This window comes from Agelaius phoeniceus, chromosome 2 (genome assembly GCF_051311805.1).
Source record: "Agelaius phoeniceus isolate bAgePho1 chromosome 2, bAgePho1.hap1, whole genome shotgun sequence".
NCBI classification, from domain to species: Eukaryota; Metazoa; Chordata; class Aves; order Passeriformes; family Icteridae; genus Agelaius; species Agelaius phoeniceus.
The window spans coordinates 26,335,148-26,357,320 of NC_135266.1; the positions used below are offsets into that span (position 1 = coordinate 26,335,148).

Genomic DNA, 22,173 nt, shown 5'->3' on the forward strand with positions numbered 1-22,173 from the left:
CCAAGCCAGTTCCTTTGCAATTTGTTATGGCAATTGTTCTGTGTTTCATCAAGAACTCTGGGGGACACAAAAGGAGTATCCAGCCATAACAAGCTGAACGTTCCACTGCACCCTTTGGATAAAATCTAACTTACTATAGGCTAAAAGGATGACCATGGCCTCTGCTGGTATTTGTAGCACATTCAGCTTGAATTTTCAGCCCTAGAGTAACTCTGAAATCAAGAGTCTTTCTAATATTTATGGAGAGACTGGTGTCATTTTTACTGAGTTCCTAGGATTTGCATTAAAGTAAATATTTCATACCAGAGAAAGAATTTCTGGAGATACTTTAAGCCATCAGAAAGCAGAGTATGATTGCAATAGTGTTCCCTGAACCTATGAGTCATATTAATGTTCATGGTGTAAAAAGAAGACAGGCTAGATTTTCTAGTAACATATTTTGCTCACATCTTGTAAAAACATGATATTGTGCAGCTTACCAATGGGATTCTCTAAAGTCTTGACTTCCTTTTCCCAGTTTATTCACATTTTCACTATATTTGCCACTAATAAATTTTTCAGCCCTGTGTTTTACCTCTGTTGCTCAGTTTGGGGTTTTTTTAGACTGCCTTAATTTTAATCAGAATTGGTTTACATAATTCACTAATAATTGCTATAATTATAAGAAAAGACTCATTGTCAATTTATGTTAAAAAAAAAAATTGCTCTTGCCTGTATCCAGTCATTACTATTTTATTCTTGGTATGTTTCAAAAATCTTCCTAACTTACCCTGAAGAACTTCTGCAAGTAACAGCTTTGAGTCTTAGTTTTCTTATTTTTTCTCAGTACATTAGTATGATTTTACACAGAGTTTCTGATTCTGTACAAGTTGTGCTTCAGACCAGTTGCTCAATAAAGGTCTCAGATTTTTGACAGACCCAATTCATGTAATCTGTTCCTGAAAGCCAACTGGTTGTCATTTGGTAGCCCCTCTAGACTTCATAACTGGCAGAAACAGGTACAGCTGATACTAAGAAAATTTCATGCCATAGTGCCAGAGTTAGTTCTGCTCTCACTTGAATTATGTGCACATGATAATGATTCCCTATTTAGATTCCTTTGTACATCTCTTCTTACTCCTTGAGATTTAAAGTAACAGAATGACAGAATGAATTAACTTGGAAAAAGCCTCTGAGATCGAGTCCACCATGTGACCAAACACGAGCTTGTCAAATAGACCATGGCACCAAGTGCCACATCCAGTCTTTCCTTAAACATCTCCAGGACAGTGACTCCAACACCACCCTGGGCAGCCCATTCCAATGCCTTTTCACCCTTTCTGTGAAAACTTTTTTCCTAATGCCCAACCTAAACCTCCTCTGGTGCAACTAAAGACTGTGTCCTAAACATGTACTCTAGAGTGTTGTTCTGGACAATTTTGGCAACAGGCAGAGGGCACTAGGTCAGGAGAAGTTAATTCCTGGAGTAAAGGTCCTTCCTTCACTAAAAATACTGTCTTCTGCCTTCCCAGCCAGACTCCCAAAACACAGCTATGCCAGTGAGTCTCAAACACCTTGCAGAGTTTATCCACAATCCTCAACATTTGTGCGAGAGATGAGCGAGTTTGGTCCTCTGTTCTCATTAGATCCTTCTGGTCTTGTCCAAGCTTTTGCATAAGTTGAAAAAAGGAATTATCAACACTAGCCCTGTATTAATTTATAAACTTTCACACTGACAGCATCAGAAATAACATGTATATGTGTGTGAAGGAGGTGCTGTGTGGTACAATTTTTGCTAGAGCCATAATACTTCACTGATTTACAATTCCTAGGAATCCCACCCTACTCCTCATATTTAGGACAGATATTTTAAGAAAATCCAACCTCTTTCCAACCTGCTTTTACCTTCAGCTGTTGTAATGTGAAAGCACACATTTGCTCTAGTGACTTACTTTCCTTCCTTATTAATTTCTTCAGATCTAAATGCCATCTGTTCTTGACATTTGCTTGAAACTTAACTGGTCCTGCTGAAATTTGCCCCAGCTTCTTAGCATTAGTCAAAACAAAAGTATTTTCCATGGAGTGAGCATTCTTATAAAAGCCAATGTTGTATTAATGAATATATTTTACATAATGTAGAAGAAATAACATTTCTGACTCTATTCATAATAAAAGTCTATTCCTAATATGATCCATTTCTTCCATAAACTCTGATAGTGCTAGCCAGTGCAACTGTATCTTTGAGCAAAGATTTCTGCAGAATGAATAAAATCTGCTCAATGAATAAAATGCTCAGATCTTCAGTCTGACTTCTCACTGCTTGACTCCAGCCAGTGCCTAAGGTTCTGCTTTGACACAGAACACAGCAGCAATCACAAAAGTCAAAAGCCTCATGTTACTACTAGCAAAAAAAGCAGGTCAGGAACCGTCCTTTGGCACAGGAACCAGCTGGCACAACATGGCTTTCATACACACAACTAAACTCTTATCTCCTGAAATAGGTCAGTTCCACATAGACAGTCTGCTGGGAATGGCCCTGGCACACACAGACCCTTGAGCTGTGCCACAGGGACTGCTCTTTGCTAGGACAGCACCACACCAGGACACCACCACCCAGGGGACACTGCAGAGGATGACCAGTGCAGTGCTTTAATCCTGGGCCCCAGACCCATTTAGTTTACTGCTGTAGGGGTAGCTATAGGGATAGAGAGCAAAAAATGCCTGCAGCACCAAACAGAACTGAAATCTAAATTGTATGTTTGATTGCTGCCTCCCTTGTGCTTCAGAGACTTCTTTCAAAGCTATTTTTGACAGTATCTCCAAATTAAGGCATCCTCTAGCTCTTTCATGTAATCATTAATTGGCCCTTTTCCCTGGACAACCAAACAGATCTTTTCAACCAACACTGAAAATGTTCTTGTGAGGTTCTGAAAAAAAAAATGAAAAAACAGTGATCTATCTGAATCTGCACTTTCTGTCTGTGGTCCCCTGTTTTGCAGTGAAGTGTTACAGGGTCACTCTTCCCCACAACATACTGGAGCACATCTCATGGAGAACAGCCCATGGCTGCTGCTCAGTTGACTTGATTACCTACTTGCATCTCAGGTTATGTTTGATCCACATTTTGGGCTAAGCTGCCAGATACCAAAATCTTGTTTCTGTAAGCCATTTTCTGACACTACTCTGGGTCATTGGGCTTCAAGAAAAAGCATTTCACGTTATTAGGGAGCTAAGTGTACACAACATATCTCTGTCATCTGGTATATTTCTCAAAATCAGAAGCCTCTAGCTCAAGAAATAGGAAGTGTACTAAATATGTGCTAGCCCCACTTTGTCCTCAGCTCTGGAATATTTTTCCTGAAAAATTTAGTGTCTGAAACTTGCAGTATCATGAACTGTATATTCCTATTGCAGCAGGGATGGAGAGAGCAGCATTGAAGACTGCTGACTGTGTGAGTGAAGACTGGGAAAGCCTGTGGCCAGTTAGGGACACACCTTGGGTGCTTCCTACTAAGCACACATCTCTGCAGCTGCCGTTTCTCATGTGTTTGTACATGCAGCACACAAAAGCACATGCTCTGCACTGTTTTGCTTAAAAGCAAAGGTTTTAATGCTTGGGGGTACCTGAATAAAAAAGAAAATACCTGTTGTTGGTTGGCTTGTTGCCTTTTTTCCCCCCTCTTTTTGAAATGGGAAAACAGATCCACTTCCAGCTGTTCAATTGTCTGATCAAGATGTAAACACAAAAAGTGCTGCTACCTACGTATACAGATTACAGTAAAAGCAAAACAAAACACTGGGAGTCAAACACTGAAACACCAGGAAACATCAGAACTGAGGCTGCAAAACTTCACGTAGCACACGGTGTTCCTCTCTGCTATTGCAGAACCAGGGAATTGTTCAGGTTGGAAAAGACTTCCAAGATCATCAAATCCAACCTTAGACCCAGCACTGCTACTAGACCATGTCCTGAAGCGCCACAGTTCCCCAAAAGATGAAGCGATACTCCTACAGGTAGCAACAGCTTTCCTGGAAATAACCACTTTTCACTGAGAAAGGCACACAAAGCCCTCACTGCAGAGAGCCCTCCCTACCCTACAGGGAGCACCTGTCCTTTGTGGCCCGCGGCGAGGAGCGGCGGTGCCTCCCAGCCCTGACAGGTGCTCGAGGTGAGCGCGCCCGGGGCGGGGACGAGGACGAGCCCTGCGCTCCCGTCCCTCCCTCAGCCCGCCACACAAAGCGCCCCGCCGCCGCCCACGGAGCCCGCTCGGAGCGGGGGATGCCGGTGCCGGGCCGAGGACCGGAGCCCGGACAAAAGGCAGCCCCTCTCCGCCGCCTCCCGCCCGCGGGCGGGGCCCGGCGGCGCCTCCCCCGCACTCCATCCCATCCCATCCCGCTCCTTCCCTCCCCGCCGTGCCGCGGGCCCCGGCGGGAGGCGCTGCCCCACTCGCCCGGCTGAGCTGCTGAGCGCCGGCGGCAGCGGCCACCTGGTCCTGCGGGCAGGGCGGCGAGGTGAGTGAGGCGGGCGCCTCATGGCCGCGGGAGCCGGGCGGGGCGGCGGGGCCGGGCCGGGCCGCACCCCGGGGCAGCCGCGCGTGAGGGGCGGCGCGGCCGCTCGGCGCTCCCCGGCGCTCCCCGGCTCGGCTCTGCCCTGCCGGGCGCTGTGCCGCTCCCTGCCTCGCTGGTTTGCCGCCCTCAGTGTCGGCTCTGCCCTGCCGGGCGCCGTGCCGCTCCCTGCCTCGCTGGCTTGCCCCCCTCAGTGTCGGCGGCGGTGGGTCCGGGCTGGGGGAGGAAGCCGAACAAAGGCAAGCACGGTAACCTGCCTGCAAACGAGCGGACAAATGAAAAACGTGGCGCTCGGCACGGGATGCCCTCTCCTTTGAGGGGCGTGGGGGAAGCCGCGGCTGCCCCTGCCCTGCCGTGGTTCCAGCCGGGCTTGTGCCCTTGGGGCTGCTTCCCCGAATTACATCCCCCAGTTGTAGCCCCAAACTGGAGAAACAAAGCGGTCCTCCGGTATGAAGAAGGTGTTCTAGATGCGGGGTGTTGTTGGCTGGTGTTACTTGCAATGGTTAATCACAGGGACTATAAAAGAGGATGTTTCTGCCGCTTGTGGCGTTTATTTCCCTTTGTATTTCATTGGGGCTGGACTATTAAAATAAATTTGCTGGTTATGTTTGTAGATTTGTCGATGGTTTTGTTGTTTTGGGTTTGTTTGTTTTTTGTGTGTGTTTTTGGGTTTTGTTTTTTTTTTACTTCTGTTTCTTTTGTATCTACAAGAGGAAAGATATTTAAGTGTTTGTAATCTAAAAACAAGAAATAAAGGTTTATTTAAAGATATTTTTAGCCAAAAACCTTGAAAAAGAATTTAAAACTTTATCTCGATAGGCTTGGCAATGGCAAGAGCCTATTTGCTCTTGCAAGCCCTTTATTTCGTTTATAGAGCCAGTTTGATTTAGTGATTTCAGAATGACTGAGACTGTGACTAGCAAAGAAATAAACTCAGGAAGCAAATAAATAGAAGTCAATTTTTTTTTTCTTAAAGATCTTTTGTAGGTTACCTTTTAATGATAATCATAAGTCCTTTTTGGAGTTTATTAGTACAAACAGAGCTTTTCTGGCTTGGGGAGTGGAACAGTCAGTTTAACGTTCAGTAGCAGGCTCTGTGTTTATTAAAGGTACTTACCCTGTGCAAGTTTAGTTAGCATGTTGAAAGATAAATAATGCTATTCTGAACAGAAGTAAGCATCATTTTAGTAGGAGGAGAGAGGAAAAACATTTGTGGACCCTAATTCAAGAGGGTGCTAAAGCACATGTCTAATAAAGGCACAGTGGTAGGGTAGGGAATTGAACATTGTTTTTGTACTTGATGTTGCATGTCCTTTTCTTGTGTTTTGGTCCTGGCTGCTGCCACACAACCTTCTTGTCCATTCTTATCCCTTCTGTAGGGAGGTCTGGGTCATGCACATGATTTTTTTTTTTTGTGTTGAACTTTGCAATTCTTGGGTTTCAGATGGCTTCCAGAAGTGATATGCTTCACTGATTTGGCACTGGACTGTACAAAAGTAATTATAGAAGTTGTGTGGAAAAGCCTTTTTTTTTTTTTTTAATGATGGAGGTCTGTAAAATCAGTCTTGAAGGCAGCCACCTGTGTGCAGTGTTGAGGCTTTGCAGGAGCTTCAAAATAGCTACCAGATTTAATCGTCTTAAAACATACATCTGCTTGAAACTTCGAACACAGTGCTCCTTTCACAATTAAAGCTGCCAGTTGCTGTTTCTAACAAAATTACACTGTTGGGTAAATCTATAACAACTTCATTAGGAAGTATTCATCATGGTTACTTAACAGGAAATTAACTCTGAGTAGATTGGAAGAGAACTTACCCCTTCTTTCCTAAAGCATTACCTTTACCTTGCACTTATGTTCAACAAATTCTGCAGGCACAGGACATGGGCAGCACTCTCCATCTCTGTAGACAGGCAGCTGGGGAAGGTTTCTTGAGCCTTAGGAAACCTCAGCCGTGCCTTTTTTTGCTTCTGTGTGTGTGATGGTAAAAGACTGAGTGCTGAAGCGACAAGTCTTGAGGGTTTTCTTGATGGGTTATTGCAAACTGCTTTTGATCTGCCACAAGCTGGGTTTGGGGAGGGGTGGGGGTGGGAGGAGGAAGAGAAGGGACATGTGGAGTAGATGTTCTGTGAGCCCTTTGAAACTGGACACCTATTATATGTTTGTCAGCAAGTTGGTGGTATGAAGTGACCCAAGTGATCTCTCAGGGACCTGTGTCCTCTAAGCTGAGCAGAGCACGTACTCCTATTTTACGGTCACTGAACAAAGGCACTCTCCTTGGAGCTTTCTGCAGAGAAAGGTCTTAGATGTTCCAAGTTCTGATTTCAAGAGAAAACTGCTAATACTGTGATGCTTGTTCTCATGATAAATAAATTAAAAACCAGAACACGCCATGTACTCCCTGACCTTCAGAAAGCAGCATGTATTTTTCTTCTTTCAACTGAATTAGTCTGGGAGTTGGGATTTGTGTGCTTGGTCACAAGTACCTCTGAGTTAAACAAATGGGATTTGTGTAGTGTCCTCATTCTGGTGGGCAGCATCTTGTGTTTGTCATGGCTTTGTGCATGGCATAATGCATGGGCGTGATGGGAGTTTGGATTTATCATGACAACAACTTGCACAAGGGGAGATTTGTCAGCCCCTTGAAATAAGGGGTCAAGTACAAAACCACCTCATTCTCCACAGAGTACTGTATAGCATTATCAGCTTCTATTGTGTTTCAGGCTTGATCTAAAAATGAAACCTGGCTTGTCATTCTCTGGGGTCTTGGAAAAAATCTGTGAAATGTGATCTGAGTGAAAATAGATACAGTGAACTGTTCTAGAGAAGTATAAGCTGCTCTTCATGCTGCATTAGAAGACACCATGTTCAGGCCAGTATTTTATTTGACGTCTCATGGATGGAAAGAGAAATAAGTGGGAAAGAAAGCTGGGGTTGTGGGGGCTGTGTGAGGGGGCAGGAGGAAAAGTTTAGATATCTAATTCCAAAAGCTCCGTTTTCAGGAATGTAGGTGGTTTGGTGGGAGTTTTAAAGCTAAGAAAATTATGCTTTTACTAATAATGATCCCTAGGCAACTGGAATTCTGTAATATGGAGGTTTTCTCGCACTTACGTTAACACTCTCAGACTGACTTCTCTTTGGTTATACTCACTGAAAATATGGAAGTCTTGCATTCAGCATTAGACATCACTTTGTACAAAAGGAACAACAAGCCACTTTTCAAATTCCATGCTGTATAAAAGTTGAAAACCCCATTTTTTCCTGTTTGCAAAGGGGAAGTGTGGCATGTATAAGGTCCAGGTTTCTGTAGGACATGAGATGCAGCTCAGGTGAGGTTGCTTGCAGCCAGTTGCTTTGTCCATAGCCCATTTCATTCCTGCATGGAGCTGGTGTTTCCTTGTCCTTGTGCTCTGCTCAAACAGTCCATGGGTGGCTTGGTGAGCACTGGACCTGTAGCTCTGAAATGGAAGAGAATTTGGCTGAGTACTTGAAGCTCTTCCTGTACCTGTGTGCAGTGGGTAGAGTTAGGCAGTAGGGAAGGTTGCTCAAGGCTTGGGAACTCAGCTACCCTCTGTCATCCTAGGTTTATCTTTTTATTGTTCTTGTTAGAGGTCTTAAAATATAATGCACAATTCTGAGTTGACTAACAAAAGAAAAACTTCTTATGGCTTTCTGCCCCAAAAGGAGGAAGGAAGAGACCTGAGTGACTTCATTTAGATTTGTAAGCATTTCTCAAAGGAGTGGCTACCTATAGGATGAAAAGTTGAATAAATAAGAAAGCATTTCTCTTATGAAACACATTTGATTTTTTTCCTTTGTAGAGGCCTCAGGTTAGCTCTTGCTTAACAGTCTAGCATTTTCTTTGAAATTTGTGTTTTCTACATCAGCCTGTTAATGACTTTTAATGCTTTGTGAAAGGCTTTTAAATACAAATTGAGACCCTTTATCTTGAAGGACTGCTTAGTATTCAAGTTAAATGTTGATCACACTGCAATTCCAAATGAGAAAAAATTAGTCTTAAAACATGTCAGGGTATTCTGCATGCCCTAGAGAGAGATTAGAATGGGGCTCTGTTGCTGATTTTTCATCTTCATCTTTCTGAAAAAAATGCAAAAGGCCTGGGAGAAGGGCGAGTGTAGAAATACAATACTCTATAGGAAGAACTTGAGTCATTTCAGAGACTTTACTGAAATCCTGAAGTGTTTTATAATATTTATTTTGTGACTCATTCTTTGTGGCACTCTGTTGGTAATGTATACAAAAGTGGGACTTTTCATTATCCAAACTCAGGCTGATCTGCAGTTGCCTTGGACTCTCTGGAGTTGAAGTAAGGGACTGATGAGCCTCAGAGGATGCCCATCTCTCTTATTCCAGGGAATGCTGAAGTCAATGCTGGGTCAAGTAGGTTCTTAACTTAAACATCTCAGTTTCATATCTGATCTTGGATGGGAGGAACCTGGGTTATAATGTGTGTCTGATGTATTTTGCACTTTCCCCTTGCATTGGGAGATGGAAAGAATGGCTGGCCAGCATTGCAAAGCATAAAAATTGGGAAGAATGCTGCAGACAGACACATGCACCTAAAATCAGATTCTCACCAGAGCAATATTGGCAGGTTAAAATATCATTCAGTGTATTTTAATCCATCCTAAAATAAAGAGATATTATTATACAGAAACTGGTGTCCAGTTCAGTCCAATTGTCCTGCAGAGACCTGCATGGATGAACTCTTACACCATCATCTGGACTCTGCTATCTCTGTTGAAGTGGATGTACTGATCTTGGTGAATTACTACATTTAAAGCTGCTATCCAGGCTGGATATTAAACAGTTTTTCTTTAAGGGCATTGGCATTAAGTGTCATGGTGTCTATGGAAAATAAGTGTGTGAAATCTTAGTAGGTGCTGAATTATTAGTGGTTTTCCCCACACAAATACATTTTGTTTCTCAGTGACTTAAATGGAACAATGATGAAAGCACAGTAAAACGCTGCACTGATTAAATGCTGAGGGAGGTAATTCACAGGACAATCTGAAAATATCACACAAGTGGTCTTAGAAGTGAGATATATTTAAATGTTTGTGTTACACCTGACTAGAAATAATGCCCTTCACCAGGGAAATGGCTGAAGAAATTACATCATGTGTCAGCAACAGTGATCTAGTAACAGTGCATGGATTGAGGGTGATGGGGACCCTGGGAGTTGGGTTTAATTGCTCTGGTGAAGTGGCTGCAGAATGTGGATTTAAGTTGCTGAGATTACTGTGTGCCTTACGTAATCTGGTTACATTTGAAGATAATAATTAACTATTCTTGAATTAAAGGGGGATTTTGGATGGAAAACTGAAGTTCAATGAAATGTGTATGCAAAGTGATTGAAATAGGATTCTTGCTTTCAAAAACTGTTCTTTTGTCTGAGTTCCATAAGCATTGTTTCAGGAAGCATTTGCACCTTAATTAAGGAGTAATGTGGAGTTAAGAATTAAAGATATTAAGAATATTATTAATTAAGTACAGCTCATGGGCCTGCACATAGAGAGGTCCTGGCTGCAGTGAAGTCTACCAGTGCCTTTGTGTCCTGACAAACGAATCTAGATTCTGCCCCTGCTTTGCCTTGGGTATTTCACCAACTTTGATGTCTGCAATCTAATTTAAAGCAAACAGAAAACTCAAACTCTCAAGCAGTATTGGTTCTAGCACATGAAACTGAGGTTTGGGAGCAGTTGTTCAGATCTACAAATGTCAAAAGGAGATTTCAGTCTTGGACTTTTTCCATGGTGTATCAGCCTAGTTTTATGCTGGCTGAGGGTATGACTTTATCTTTGGATGCTTTGAAATAATAGGAAAAGCTACTTGTGTCTTCAGTGTCACTGCAGTGATCCAAGAGGAGGTACCTCCATCAGGGATGCTTTGACTATTTAGAACATCTTGTGTTAGCTCATAAACCAAAAGAAAAGTTAAGATATTTTGGGGTTTCTTTTTTCCTCTCTTTTTTGTGTTTCCCTTTTTCTAGGCAATCTTGGTCAAGAAGTTTTATGAATGTGTGGGCTGCCTCTCTTCATGGAAGTGTGACAAACATATACAGTGATTATCTCTCAGCCCTCATGTATTTTTTCCCCAACTTCTTTGCCCCTTGAGTTCCTACCGTGTTTTTGTTAGATCTAAGTTCACATTACCATTCTTAAAATCAAGATGGTCAGTGGATCAGAAAATAATTAAGGATTAAGGTCATAAATGTGTGTCTTTAACTGCATAGAGACACCTTTATACACTGTTTGTATATAATTATTTCTGGTAATCTTCAGGTGTTTCCATTCCTTAAAGAAAGCAAATAAATTTTAAAAAATGATTCCTAGAGTAATTTGCTGACTTCTGAAGCATAGATCCAGCTGCCTTTTAGTTCACCTTGCACAGGAGAAGGGAGAAAAACTTAAGTTTCTGGGATTCTTGTTTCCTACAGAGAAGACTTCCCCATCTTTGCCCCATTTCTTGGCGAGAAATTTAAACTTTGCTAAGTGGCTTTAAGAATTAAAATCTATTTAGTGTCTCAGATGTAAGGGTAATTGAAAGAATTCCCCCTGCTCCCACAGAATTAAAAAAAAAATTGAATTGCTATGAAGTGTTTTTTAATGAAACCCCCTGTGCACATTTGTGCCTGTCACTGCACATGGCAGACAGTTGTAGAGGCAGAAGCAGCTTAAACTGTGTCCTATTTGCTACATACATTATTTACTAGCAGAATGTGCATTAGTACAGCTGGAAGTGTTTGCCATTTTCTGTGTGACAAGGAGGATGTGTGCAATGAACCTGTCCAGTTCAGCAGCTATAGAAAGAGTTGAGCAATTTGCTTTTAACTCCATTACCCATCCTCTGACAAACACTGCAAAGCCAAAGTCTGGAAATAGGCAAAGAGAACTGAGGAAATGGCAGTATGTTGTCTAAAATAAAACAAAATTGCTCTCTTTAAACTGGGGAGAAGGTGCACCTTGCTGTAATACTTGAAGGATGTTTTATCTGGAAATATTCTCTTCTGTTGAAGCATTGCAGTAAGTGCCAGAGAGAGTACTTTATTTTTCATGGGTGATTCCTGAGGGATCTGGTGCTAAATAATGTGTCTTTTTTTTGCCTTTTTTTAAACAGATAAAACTTTTATATTAAGAAGGCTTTTAAAGTGGATTTTACTTTGTTCAAATCTATAACTGACACTTTGAAATGTAATACAGAGAATGCAGACCTGTTGTTAATATCCATGGTCTGCAGTGATTCTTTTACTCAATTTAATCAGCAGCTAGAAACAGATATGCTAGAAACACTTGGATTTTGATGCTTGCATGACAAATGAAGATTAGGTATCTGTTTCTTTTCCAAAAAGCATTAAATTTGCCCAAGGTGATGCATATTTCCCCTACTTGGGCCTGGTGCTTTCCAGAGGGACTTGGAAAGGCCTGTCAGGTCCTTTGTGCGTGGAGATTTGGACCATTACTTTTCTTGCCTATATGCCTTCTGATGGAGAGTGGGAGCAAACCCATCTCTGGATGTGGTGCAATTTCCTGAAGAGTACAGGGGAAGCAAGGACAGGCATCCTGGGAAGATTATAGGGATGCAGTCCAGTTGTAGGGCTGTGGTGAGGAAGGCCAAGGTGAAACTGGAACTGAACTTGGCAAGGGATGCAAAGAGTAACAAGAAGGGATTCTATGGGTATGTCACCCAAAAAAAGGAAAGTCCAAGAAAGTGTACCCTGCTGGTAAGCAAGGCTAGCATACTGGTAACAGCGGATGAGGAGAAGGCTGAGGTGCTCAGGCTTCACTGGCAGCCTCTCTTCCCACACTTCTCAAGTAAATGAACTGCAAAATGGGGACCAGGGCAGCAAAGTTTCTCCTACTGTAGGATAAGATCAGGTTTGTGACCACCTGAGGAGCTCAAAAGCATGGGACCTGATGAGGTTCATCCCAGAGTCCTGAGGGAACTGGCTGATGTTGTCAAACCCTTCTGCATGGTTTGAAAAGTCATGGCAGGTGAAGTCCCAGGTGACTGGAAAAAGGAAAACGTTGTACCCATCTTTACAAAGTGTAGAAAGGAGGACCCTGGGAGCTGCCAACCTATTAGCATCATCTCTGTGCCTGGAAGATCATGGGACAGATCCTTCTGGAAGCTGTGCTCAGGCACATGGAGGATAGGGAGGTGGTTAGGGACAGCCAATATGACTTCGCCAAAGGTATGTCCTGTCTGATCAACCTAGTGGCCATCTATGATGAAGGAAGGGTTACAGATGTCATTTATCTGGACTTCTGTGAAGCCTCTGACTTGATGCCCCACAACATTATTCTCTCAAAATTGGAGAGACTTGGATTTGATGGTGGACTGTTCTGTGGATGAGGAATTTGTTGGATGGTCATATAGAGAGGGTGGTGTCAATGGCTCAGAGTCCTGATGGACATCAGTGACAAGTCATGTCCCTCAGGGGTCTGTATTTGGATCAGTGTTACTGAATATCTTCACTAATGACAATGGGATTGAGTGCACTCCCTGCAGGTTTGCAGATGACACCAAGCTGAGTGCTGCTGTTGACACACTGAAGGACAGGATGCCATCCAGAGGGACCTGGACAAGCTCAAGAAATGGGCCCCTGGGAATCTTGTGTGGTTTAACAAGGCCAAAGGCAAAGTGCTGCGTGTGAGGGCAACCACTGATATCCATCTGGGCTGGGGAATGAACTGCTCAGGAGCAGCCCTGTTGAAAAGGACTTGGGTGTGCTTGTGGGTGAGGCAGTGTCCAGGTGCTGCTGGACACAATCCAGCCATTTCTGCAGCCCAGAAAGCCATTGGGTCATGGGCAACATCAAAAGCAGTGTGGGCAGCAGCTTGAGGGAGGGGATTCTGCCCTTCTCTCTGGTGAGAGCCCACCTGGAGAGCTGCATCCAGCCCTGGGGTCTCCAACATCAGGAAGATGTGGACATGTTGAAGTGAGTCCAGAGGAGAGCCATGAAGATGGTCACAGGGCTGGAGCACATCTCCTGTGAGGACAGGCTGAGATGGTTGGAGTTGCATTGGAATAGGATCTCAGTATTACCGGATGGAACGTGCATGGGCTCGTCTGGCCCTTGCTGCCTGACCAGAGGCAGCAGCTGTGGTGTTTTACCTCAGAGACACCCCTGGCTGGCTGGATGTTGCAGCTGGCACTTGGAACAAGTCCAGGCAAGCAGGAACTCAGGTTTACCTCTGGTGGAAAGGCTTTAGGCAATGGTGAAGAGAAAAAGCAGACGGATTCTGCCGGAGGGTTTAATCCAGAGTTTTATTCCAGGGTCACAGATCTCTGGATCTTGTAACAGCTCCAACAGAATAAAGACCGCATGGTCCCCGTGTCTTTTAAGCCCCAGGGAGAGGGGGAGGGAAGGGGTAGGTGTGCCACCAACCAGGTAGGAGGGGGGAAGGCTCAGGGGACAATGACACTTGGATGGCCCAATTGTCCCCAGGGCTGAGAGGCATCTTTTGAACTTCACCAATCAGACGATGCCCTTGATTGACGGACAGCTCTCAGCAGGAGGCAAGGGGAAGGGAGAAGGTATTGGCACACCTGAGGGAGGAACTGGTATAGCTAAAACAGGATATTGCATCACACTGCAACAGAGTTGTTCAGTCTGGAATAGAGAAGGCTCCAGGGAGACCTTACAGCACCTTCCAGTACCTAAGGGAGCCTGTGGGAAATCTAGAGAGGGACTTTCAACAAGGGTATTTAGAGATAGAAGAAGGGGTAATATTTTTAAACTGAAGGAGGTTTGCTTTTATATTAGATGTAGGAAAGGAGGGGCTTTTTGTTTGAGGTTTTGTTTGTTTTACAATGGGATGGTGAGACATTGGAACAGGTTGCCCAGAGAAGTGGTAGATGTCCCATTTCTGGAAACATTCAAGGTCAGGGTTCTGAGCAACCTCATTGAGTTGTAGGTGGATTGGGCTTTGTGGCTTTGTAAGTCAAACTGTTCAATGATTCAACTTTGCAGAGTTCCCAGCTACCTTTAACAGTAGGAAAGATCATTTTGGAAAGATTAAGATGTTTCCTCATGTGGACAAAGTTTTTCAAGTTAATGCTGTTCTAGTTATTTCCGGAAGGGGGTGATTTTTGTTTATGTTAAAAAACAAACTTCCCTGTAGTTCTCTGGCATAAACTGAGAAGCTTGCAGGTGTTTAAGGATGTGCCTGCTCTCTTACCTGCAGACACATATAACAAGCCTGGTAATTTCTAGCTCCTTCTAGGCTAAGGCAACTGTTGCTGCTTCCTTCTGCTCAGGAAGAGGGCAGCAGTGAAGGATCTGGGTGCTGTGTCAGAAACCAAAGCTGGTCTTCTTGCCAGATTTCAAGTGGCAAGATTTCATTCAGTTAATTTGTTTATGAAAACTTCAAACTGTTATTTCAGCCTCCCATATAAAAGCAATTGAAGTATCTTGTCCTTTTTTGTCATTTCTTTTCTTTCACTTTTTTTATAACCCATGTTCTGGTGTGTTCTTTCACCTAGGTAAACTTGGCTTTAGAGAAACTTGGCTTTTAAGATAAATATTGACTTGTTCTGTGAAAAATACAGAGTGATAATGATTTTTTTGTCTTTATGCAGATTACCTGTGATTTGATACTTGTATACTGGGTTGTTTGGTTTTTTTTTTAATGTTAGCTTCCTGACCTTTGATATAAGCATTTTGAGAAATTACAGGGAACTCAAACTTTTTACTTTGGGTACTATAATGTGGATGACTGTTGTAAGCTGCATATGTTTTCTTCAAATAAAATCAAAGATATGATAATTTGTATGCAATTGTTATCCTTAGCATTTGAGCCCCTTCTTTCAAGTAGCTAGGTTTTTTCCTTATATTTTGCAGAAAATTATTTTCTGTTTGTTTTATTTCAGAAATCAGCTCACAGAGTTTTCATGTCTGACTATTGGTATCGGACCCTGCTCCTGTGCAAAGAAACTGGAAGCTGCAACTGTTTTGCAACAGCCAATCAGCCTAATGAAGAGAAAGAAGAAGATACCAGCCATCAGGTTGTGGTGTCAGATACCATGCAGCTTGTGCAAGATAAGCAAGAGGTGACAGAAATCATGGCAGGTGAGAAAAATATAGCATATTTTGAAACTGGCTGGCTGGCTGCCAGACTGTTAAGAAGAGGATGGATGGCTTCAAGAATTTTAGCATTTGTATCTCATCTCTAACAATGAGAGTAGGACAGGGAGCCCAGGAAAAGGAATAGCTGAGTATTCAGTGGAAGGGGCTGATGTCACCACAAAAACAAACATTTAATAGCAGCCAGTGAAAACCTGCACTTGGGAGGACTGATGCTTCTTGTAAGGAATTAAAATCATTCCATGAATTAATTGTTTAGCAAAAAATAGCCATCCCAGAGAAACCTGACCTACCTTCTGTAGGAAGGACTGGGTATTTGCACACCTTCCTATAGTGTTAAAATCATAGTTTTGAGAAACTGTTGAGAAGCAAGTGAAAAATATCTCTGCACCATATCACATTACTTAGTTGCTGTGGACCATAAGCAGAGAAAACTGTAGTGAATGCTAGTTTATGGTTGCTGGGATTAAGCATACTTTTTTTTTGTCTGTACCATCTGATCTTATATTTACCCATGCAGGAGGTTGTCACATAGTTCATGTATGAATAGAAGCTGTTCTGTGGTACTAGTGCACATGGACAGTAATTTTATAATTTGATTAGCAGTTGCACCTGATGGCATTTGCTCTTTTTTAACACATCTTCATTTCATTTTGAAAAATGTTTTTATAAAGCCTCCAAGGTAATTAAATTTAATTAGGTAATTTAATACCTAAATATATTTATGCAAACCTCTCGAAGCTGGAAAGATGTTCCAAAACTGGAAAGGTGGAATTCACTAAAATACAGTTTTGCATTTAATACACAATTATAAAACAGGATATGACTCCTTTGTCCTAGCTGGAATGAACTAATGATGTTGCTACTGCAGAATGATTCATAGTCTGCTCTGACTTAACAGGAAGCAGTGATTAGAGTAATCATTTTGCTTTTGTACCAGTGACGTCTCAGCCAGAACGAGCTTTCTTTTGAAGGCAACAAGGAAAGATGCAAAAAACCCTGCAGTAATTCTAGAGGATGATGTCAGGGTTGATCAGATATGATTTCTGTGGAAATAAGGTGTGTGTATCTACACTACAAGAGAAAACTGAAGGGAAATCACACATATTCTGACTTTCTAGTGGAGATCTGTGCTAGTTATAGAAGAGGGTGAATATCTGCTTGTTTCAATTTTCTTGTTGTCCATAACTGATAGAATAGGAGCAAGAAAATGTGGACTTGATTCCTGCAGAGAAGATTTAGACCTAATTGGGGCAGTTATTAAACAGACTACTTAAAGAGTTTGTGCAGTCTCTAGCTTGTTCTTAATGAAGTCTCTAGTGAAACAAGCCACTGCTATAGGTGAGCTGGGTGTACTTGATTCCATCTCAGTGATTTAAGCCAGGCTTACAGCACTGTGCTTCTGTGGCAGAAGAAGATACGAAAAAGTCCCAGGAATGCAGCCCTGGAGTAGGAAGTCAGAGGACAGATGGTTCTCTATTGTGTCATCTACAGGGTTTCAACAAATGGGAAATTGCTACTTCCCCTCCCCAGAAATTCAGGGGAGAGCTGTGTTGGGTTCAAAGCTGCATGTTTAGTCTCTGCTGAAGTGTCAGTGAATCAGTGCTTGACTGGTTTATCGACAAAGGAAGCTTAGTAAACTGCAGGGATTGAAATGAAAGGCAGACCAGGAGCTGAGCTTGGAGGTGTACTTCATAAGCATGAGACTGCCTATATTAGCCTGCACATACTTGACTATGCTAATTTCATCTTTTAGCTGTGGCTGCTGCCCTTCTATCACTGCAGTGCATGTGAAAGGGACATGAGGCTTAGTGAAAGAGGTTCTGAACTATGTTTCCTGGCCTGAGAAGTAGCAGATTTTTCATTGGGGATTTATCTATGTCTGGCCTGACAGCTGAATTGCAAGCCATTAATTGAAACTGCAAAGCACATGATGATACTCTTTATCCCTGGAAAAAGTGGGATGTAGTTTTCAAAAAAAGGTATGTTTGTTTTCTTTTGACTTGAAGACAGCAGTGTGTAGACTGGGAAAGGAGCTTTCCCAGAAACAGGCAGAGACTACATGAGGAACTTAGTGGTAGATAATTTTCTGCTAAAGTTCATAAACTGTAGTAAATGAAGTATGAAAGGTTTTCTGTGCCATGTTTAATACTGTTGTTGCTAATATTGAGGATTGACTGAATCATTGTTTGTGGATATTTTATTGGGGTTTGATTTTTAACAAACCATTGGTCTTAATTAATGCAATTTTTATAAGATTTCCTGACTTTATCAAGGGACTGCTAAAAAGAGTCTGGTCTGAAAAGAGCTAACAGGATGAACATTTAAAATGAGAAGATGTTTTACTCTGGTTTAATACTTATTCAAATATTTATTTCAAGAAAACAAGGAAGTGTTTTTTCTGTTGGTGAAGGGAGCCATAGCGCCTTGTTCTGTGAAACTAATCCTTAGAGTCTTCTCATGGGAGAGAGAGATACTGCCATGGAAGATAATGTTGGAGTCTTCTGTCTTCTTATTTTTGACTTCTGAAAGCAAATGTGAGGGGTGTTAATTTCCCATGCAGACTAATAATACTGTATGATGGAGAGCATCTTTCTGCTTTTATTTAAACCATATGTTGCTGTTGCTGAAGTTTTAATTCTCTCTCCCTCCCCAGGAACTCATCTGCTGTGCTGTTGATACTTTATTAACAGCAATATTTTTACTGCAGTGTCTTCCTAGAAGTTATAATTAATATCAGGTCTTCATTGTGTCTGTGAGTGCACACACAGAGAGAAGATACTGCATCTTGAAAGCTTTAAGAGTTGAGCTTGAAAGTAATACATGAACCAGCATGCAAAATTCAGCTTGGGGTAGAGCACAAGTGAGATGGGAACATCATAGCATCAGACCAACTTGTGTGTCCTCTTGCCTCAATTCAAATGGTGTGTGTAATTCAGACTTCCCTCTCCTGTCTTCAGCAGAGCCTGAAAAATGGAAAGATACTGGAATTAATGGAGGCATGGAAGGCAATAATGAGTCTTTACCAATAATCATAAAAAAATTAGAATTTAGTATTTCTATATTTTCTCAGTGCCTGTTTTGTTGTTCTACCTGTGTGGCATTGGACTTCAGAAGTGATGTGCTTGGAGGCCTATTTACATACAGCAATTGATATTTATTTTCTCTCTCCCTTCAAATGGTTTGACGCCTTTTCTTTATTTGTTTGGATTTTTTTTTCCCTGTTCAGTTCATGTCTGTTTGGAATATAATCTTTTCCTGCAAGGGTTTTTAGCCTCCTGCCATGATGCAGCAGAGGAAACTTCTGGTGGTCTCAAGATCTGGTAGTGTTACATCTTGGGAGCTGTAATTGCTGAAGTAGTAGGAAATAGCCATGAGGGTGCTACAGTCAAAGCTTTTACAAAAGTAAGGGACTATCATGACTCTGCCCAGGTTTTGAAGAATCCAAGAATGCAGGTAACAACTGACTGAAGTCTGAAGTCTCCTTAATCCAAGCTTATCTAACATGACATACTTAGGGAGTAGGAAAATATTTTTAAATTATTTCAAGTTATAAAATGTGTGTCATTTTATCAATTTACTTGATTGTTGACATTTTTGCATCTGAAATTACAAGGCAGCTGGAAAGACAGCAAAGTGACTGTGATGTACCAATTCCAACACTTGTAGCAGTGCTGCAAAGCACAAAATCAGCTGTTGCACTCCCAGGCACTTGAAATGCTCACCTGTTACACTCATGCTCTTTGAAAGAAATGTGCGTGGGATCATCTCAAAATGTTAAATTGCATTGTTTTCCATACATAAACACCCTTTTAGGTACTTCTCAGTGGCATTACTGAAGATGACAGCTTTAACTGAATTATATACATCTGAAACATGACTGGAACAGGATTGGAACAGGTTACATTATCAAGATCACTGATGACTCATCACCTGCATCAGAAGAGGGGAAAAACAACATTTCTCTTAAACACTTATATGTCTGGTAACTTCAGTTATACTCAGAACCCCTAGTATAACTTCAGCCTTTGCTTCCACTAATCAGAACTGTGTGAATACAAGATTTCAAAAATAATGTACAAGGGAAACATTGTGGGGATTCATTGTTACAATAGGTATACGGTTTCAAATTAAGTGACTTCAGAAAAACAGTAGTTAATGCTGTTTGGATCGAGTCCTTTCTATTCCTTGATAGTGTACCAAGGCAACCTTTAAAAATCTTAATTAAAAATGAAGAAACTGAAATCTGTCTCTTTGAAGCTGCTTGTATTGATAGCTAGAAGAGTGTCATTGCATTTTTGGAGAGAAGTCTTTCATTTATGCAATATATGTAGAAAGTTCCTTGATTCTTGGAGCTGTTTTATATTCTCCAAGAAGCTTTATCAGATTCAATGCCTTAATAGAAGTTTTATTTTAATTGGCAGAGTTGTGTACATTGCAGTATGCTTCCACTAACAACTTTATGAAAAAGTTTTCTTTGCAGGAGATAACTTACAAACTAGATTGGTACAGCTAGAAGGTACATGTGAAAAATGAGGCTATGAATATCATACTGAGTATTTTCTATATGCTTGGAGGTTATTTGCATATACAAAAAAAATAAAGTGTCAACCCCAAAATATGTGAGGCAATTGAAGATTTCCTCTTTGTTAGAATTCCAGAGGCATCTACAAGAAGACCACATTGTTTCATGGGTGTGACACCAATGTACTTTCATTAACATTGGTACATCTTCTGTGGAATGCAGCCAGCAAGGGAATTACAGACTTCTCAGCCTCAGTTTGCTTCTCAGTTGTGCAGGTGCTAAATAGCCCATGACCTTTTTTACCTTTAAATACAAGCCAACTAGGGCAGGAGTCTCTAAGCCATAATACACAAGCCACTTAGTGATACAGGTCCAGCACGTAGCTGGGAGCTATTGTTGTCCCTGGTGGCATCTGTCACAATGCTCAAGGAGGGGGAAGTTGGGATTTGTTTTCTTTTTTTATGAACATAGATCTGGGCTCAACATAATTTTTTTGGCAGAAAAGGCTATTTGTTTTGCTGTGCACTTTTCTTCATCTCCTTGGTATCAGTGGGTTGCCCTTTAAAGACTGGTTGTGTTTTGCTGTGGAGCTTATAAGAAAATCTATGTACAGCTTCCTGTTTGGTACTAGTGTTTTGATTGATGTGAAGTGCATGCCCAAGTAAGATACAGAAAATGTGTGCAGGGTTAGCATTTCCCATTGGTGGAGGCTGTTTGCCTATAAAATGTCTTTACAAGCCTATTCCCTTGCTGGCTGCTGTAGGACTGGTACCAGTCTCAGCATGTGTTTGTGAGCCAGTGTTTTTATGTGTTAGCTCAAGGAGCTGCTTTTTATTAAAACTGAGTTTCAGCTGAGGGAATTTGGCAAATTCTTATGAGCTTTACTCCTCAAAATGAGACACGTTTAAAACTAATTGGAATAATCTGTCTAACAACGTGGAAAAGAAAGCCTTTGCATGGTAAACCTCTTCTGTGTCATGTTGCTGCTCTGAGGAATAGAGCAGTGAAATCCAGTCTGATTAAAATCAGTAGGAGTCTTGTCAGGATTTTCATCTTAAGACTTCTAAGCTGTACAAGTTAACCACCCTCTTAAATGAAATTAATATTAAACATCTTACTCTAATTCCCTATTTCCTGGGAATTACAGCAGATACGGAATATATAAAAATAACTTCTTGTTCAGTACAAGAAGTTAGAGCAGAGAAGCTTCATTAGTGTAAAAAGGCATTGCCAGCTAAAAATGAGCTATGCAGAGGTAGTTTGGCAATGTCAGGAGTGAAATTCTATGTGTTGTGTGTACGTATGCATCTGTCTGTCTGTCTCCCTGTCTTTGTAATTAAGTGCCACACTTGATGGATTTTCAGTTCAGCTGCTGTTTGCTGAAAAAGAAAAACATTTTCAGGAAATGGTCCTGCCTGAAATTACTTTTAGCTTTTATCAAAGGCATGAAAGTATTTTTAATTCTTTCTTCAAAGTTCTTTAACTCTGTTGAGAAATTTTCAGAGAGATGTCAGAAGCACAAGTTATAGGTGTTCTTTGGTTTGTAATCTATTTAAAATCTATGGGCATTTAATCAGAAGGGAAAGCAGTAACATTTAGTTTATTGAGAAAATTCCTAGCTTTTGTGATGCATCTGAAAGTAGTGAATCTTTCTCTTTTTATTTAAATTATGCTTTGCTTTTCAGATATTCTTAGTGCAGGATGAAGCAATAGATGCTTGCTGAAGCTAAAGCAGGAAAGCTTTGTCAATTCTGTTTAGTCCCTGACATGAGTGAGTACCTTTGTGCTTTTGGTGCCTCAGGTGGCTCCAAAGAAATTGGAAAAGTGTCTAAGCAGCAGCATAATTGAAATTCAAGAGGGGTTACATGTCTGACCTGCTTAGGCATTCTGTAAATTCCACTTTCCTGCATCTGTAGGCAGTTGATATCTTTGTAAATCTGCTTGATTATAATAAATAAACAGAAAAAAACCCCCAAACTCTATATTAGAAACTGA

General features: G+C 41.5%; 1 protein-coding gene across 5 annotated transcripts in view; it reads left to right on the forward strand.

Moving 5' to 3' along the window:
• Positions 1-4,233: 4,233 nt before the first annotated feature.
• MCF2L (MCF.2 cell line derived transforming sequence like) overlaps positions 4,234-22,173 on the forward strand; it is a 156,319-nt gene continuing 138,379 nt past the window's right edge. For 2 of the 5 annotated variants that reach the window (XM_077173336.1, XM_077173337.1), the window contains exons 1-2: positions 4,235-4,491; positions 15,440-15,638. In XM_077173336.1, coding sequence (XP_077029451.1) covers positions 15,461-15,638 — 178 coding nt within the window. In that variant the 5' untranslated portion in view covers positions 4,235-4,491; positions 15,440-15,460. Of the gene's footprint in view, positions 4,492-15,439; positions 15,639-22,173 lie in introns of all 5 variants that reach the window. The other 3 variants (XM_077173340.1, XM_077173342.1, XM_077173335.1) reach the window with 2 other exon arrangements.